The sequence below is a fragment of the Alligator sinensis genome, unplaced genomic scaffold, assembly GCF_000455745.1.
Source record: "Alligator sinensis unplaced genomic scaffold, ASM45574v1 scaffold647_2, whole genome shotgun sequence".
In the NCBI taxonomy this organism is placed as follows: domain Eukaryota; kingdom Metazoa; phylum Chordata; order Crocodylia; family Alligatoridae; genus Alligator; species Alligator sinensis.
The window spans coordinates 2691582-2694069 of NW_005841832.1; the positions used below are offsets into that span (position 1 = coordinate 2691582).

Here is a 2488-nt window from a genome sequence, read left to right on the forward strand (position 1 = left end):
CCCCACGGGGCGGGAGCGGCCTGGGCGGAGCCGGCCAGGGGTCCCCAGCGTCCACCTGGACTCCGGACCCACCTTTTTTTAACGCAAAAAAACAACCCAAGGAGGAAAGAAGGAAGAAAGGACCAGAGGAGGTGTCGCCGGGGCAACAGAATGCGCCGGGGGCCATGGGGAATGCCTGCTACCCTCCTCTACGATGGACATGCGCTGCATTGCACTTCCTGGAGTATCCATGATCCTCCTCTCACCCACCCTGCCTGGAGCTGGACACCTGGGTTCCCCTCCCCTCTGGCCCCTAAGGAAGGAGCCTGACTTGCTGCTGGGAGGGAGGAGACTTGATTTGGGGGGGGGCAGGGGATTGCTCTGAAAATCCCACTTAGGGAAAGGCAACTGCAAGGGGCTGGGGGTCCCAGTCACCCCCTGTTTCTACCCTGCCTAGCTCCCCTTGGCCCCTCACCTGCCCCAGGGCCACCCCCTTGCCCTGCCTCTCTCCCACTGTTGACTTGTTTTCTCGCTCATTGGTTCATCCCTCTCATCCCCGGCTCTTTCTCCCCATGACACATACTCAGGATTCTGTGAGCCATACCTCCAAGGGCAGCCCTGGGCCGGCTGCCACCCGTGCACCTCTGTCTGTACATCCAGCCACCCACCCATCCCTACACCCCCATCCGTCTCTCTCTCTCTCTCTCTCTCTCGATCTGTCTATTCACCTGTTTGTTTGTCTGTCTGTCTATGTATCTATCTACCCCTCTGTCTGTCTTGCTATCTATGTCTATCCATTTGCCCACAGTCCCTCTGTCTTTCTCTGTACAGCTCCTCTATGTCTGTCTGTCCATCCCCATACCCCTGGCTTTCTGTCTGTCCAGCCAGCCATCCTGATGCATCTCCTCTATCACCCTGTATCCAACCCCCCGCCCCCTGCCACATACACACCTGTCTGTCCATACCCATAGGGTTCCTGTTTGTCTGTCCATTCCCCTAAACCCCCTCTGTCTGTCCATCCATCCTCCTAGGGCCCCTGTTGGTCTGTCTGTCTGTCTGTCTGTCTGTACAACCCCTGTCTGTCTGTCCATGCCCATGGCCCACCGTCTGTCCATCCCCCCTACACCCCACTGTCTGTCCATCCATCCTGACTCATATGCCCCCTCTGTTGGTCTGTCTCATCTATCTATGCTTCCCCATACACCCCCCACCCTCTGCACTGTCTTGTACATCCATCTCTCCAGTGATGTGCCATGTCTTGGGCACAGAGACTGCTCCCAGGTGGGGGAGACACCCCACCCCACCGCACCCCTCCACCACCTCCCCTGCCCCATGCCCACCTGCATGGACCTCTTTCTTCGTTACAAGCAATAACCAGGGGGCACTGGGAATTTTGCAGAGACAGCTGCACCCTGGGGAACGACCGGACCTAGGAGAGCCGGGACTTGTGGGGGGCCAAGGGGCCCAGCCAGCCCCCCCACACCACCCCCTGGCCTTTGTCTTCCTCTGCTCTCCTTGTTTCATTCTGTTTCTTCCACAAACAGAGCGAACTGCATGGGGGAGGGGGGACCTGGGGTGGTCCTGGCCCCCTCTTTTTACCCCCTCCTCTGCAGCCCTGGCAGAGATGGATGGGGGCCTCACTGTGATCCCAGACAAGGCTGGGGGGGCCGGTGGCTTTGGACCTCATGGGGGGATCCCCCCCCACAAAAGACGCTGCCACATCCCCCCAAAGTGGGGACCCCCACGTCCTCCTCCGTGGGACGCCAGTCCCTGCCCTGCACTGGCCTGCTCATCCTCTCCCCCAGGGGAGGGGGCCATGAGGACAGCGGTGCCTGGGGGGGTCCCGTTTGCACCCCCTGCCACCCTGCAGCCCCCCCCTCCCAATCCAAGCTCAACTCCTAGTTACAAGGTTGCATTTTCGAAGCCAGCATGTGTCTGCATGTGATACTGTACCAACAATATTTAATGTTATATGCAAAAAAAAGACCTACCTGACCCACCGCGCCAATGGGACAGGGGCCTCTGGGACTCTCCCCCCACCCCATCCTACCCCACTCTACCCCACCCCTTAGCCCTGGGTGCTGGTGCTTGTGGGGGATAGCACAGCTTGTGGGGGGCTGAGATGGGGGAAGCAGGCTATGGTGGTGGGGGGCCTGCAGGAAGACATCCTTGTTTTTTTTATTCCTACTGCTCCCCTTCTCCCACTTTTCCTGTGGGGAAAGTCAGAGAAGAGGAGGAGGAGCATGATCAAGGGGGTGGAGATGCCTCGGTGGATGGATGGATGGACGGAGGTGTGTGGAGAGGGATGAATGGATGGATGACGGTGTTTGGGGATGGATGGATGGTGTGTAGGGATGGATGGAAGGAGGTATGTCTGTGGGGATGGATGGATGGAGGTGTGTAGGGAGGGATGGATGGAAGAAGGTGTGTAGATGCATGGGTAGTTGGATTGCTGAATGCAGGGTGTGTCCAGGGATGGATGGATGGATGATGAGGGAGGGTGGGCTGC

The 2488-nt window shown here is 58.9% G+C and overlaps 1 protein-coding gene across 1 annotated transcript in view; it reads left to right on the top strand.

Annotated features, from left to right (window-relative positions):
• Window positions 1–876, top strand: part of KCNC3 (potassium voltage-gated channel subfamily C member 3) — a 20227-nt gene extending 19351 nt beyond the window's left edge. Inside the window, exon 4 of the mRNA XM_006015036.1 lies at window positions 811–876. Coding sequence (XP_006015098.1) covers window positions 811–876 — 66 coding nt within the window. The remainder of the gene's footprint in view (window positions 1–810) is intronic.
• The last annotated feature ends 1612 nt before the right edge of the window (window positions 877–2488 follow it).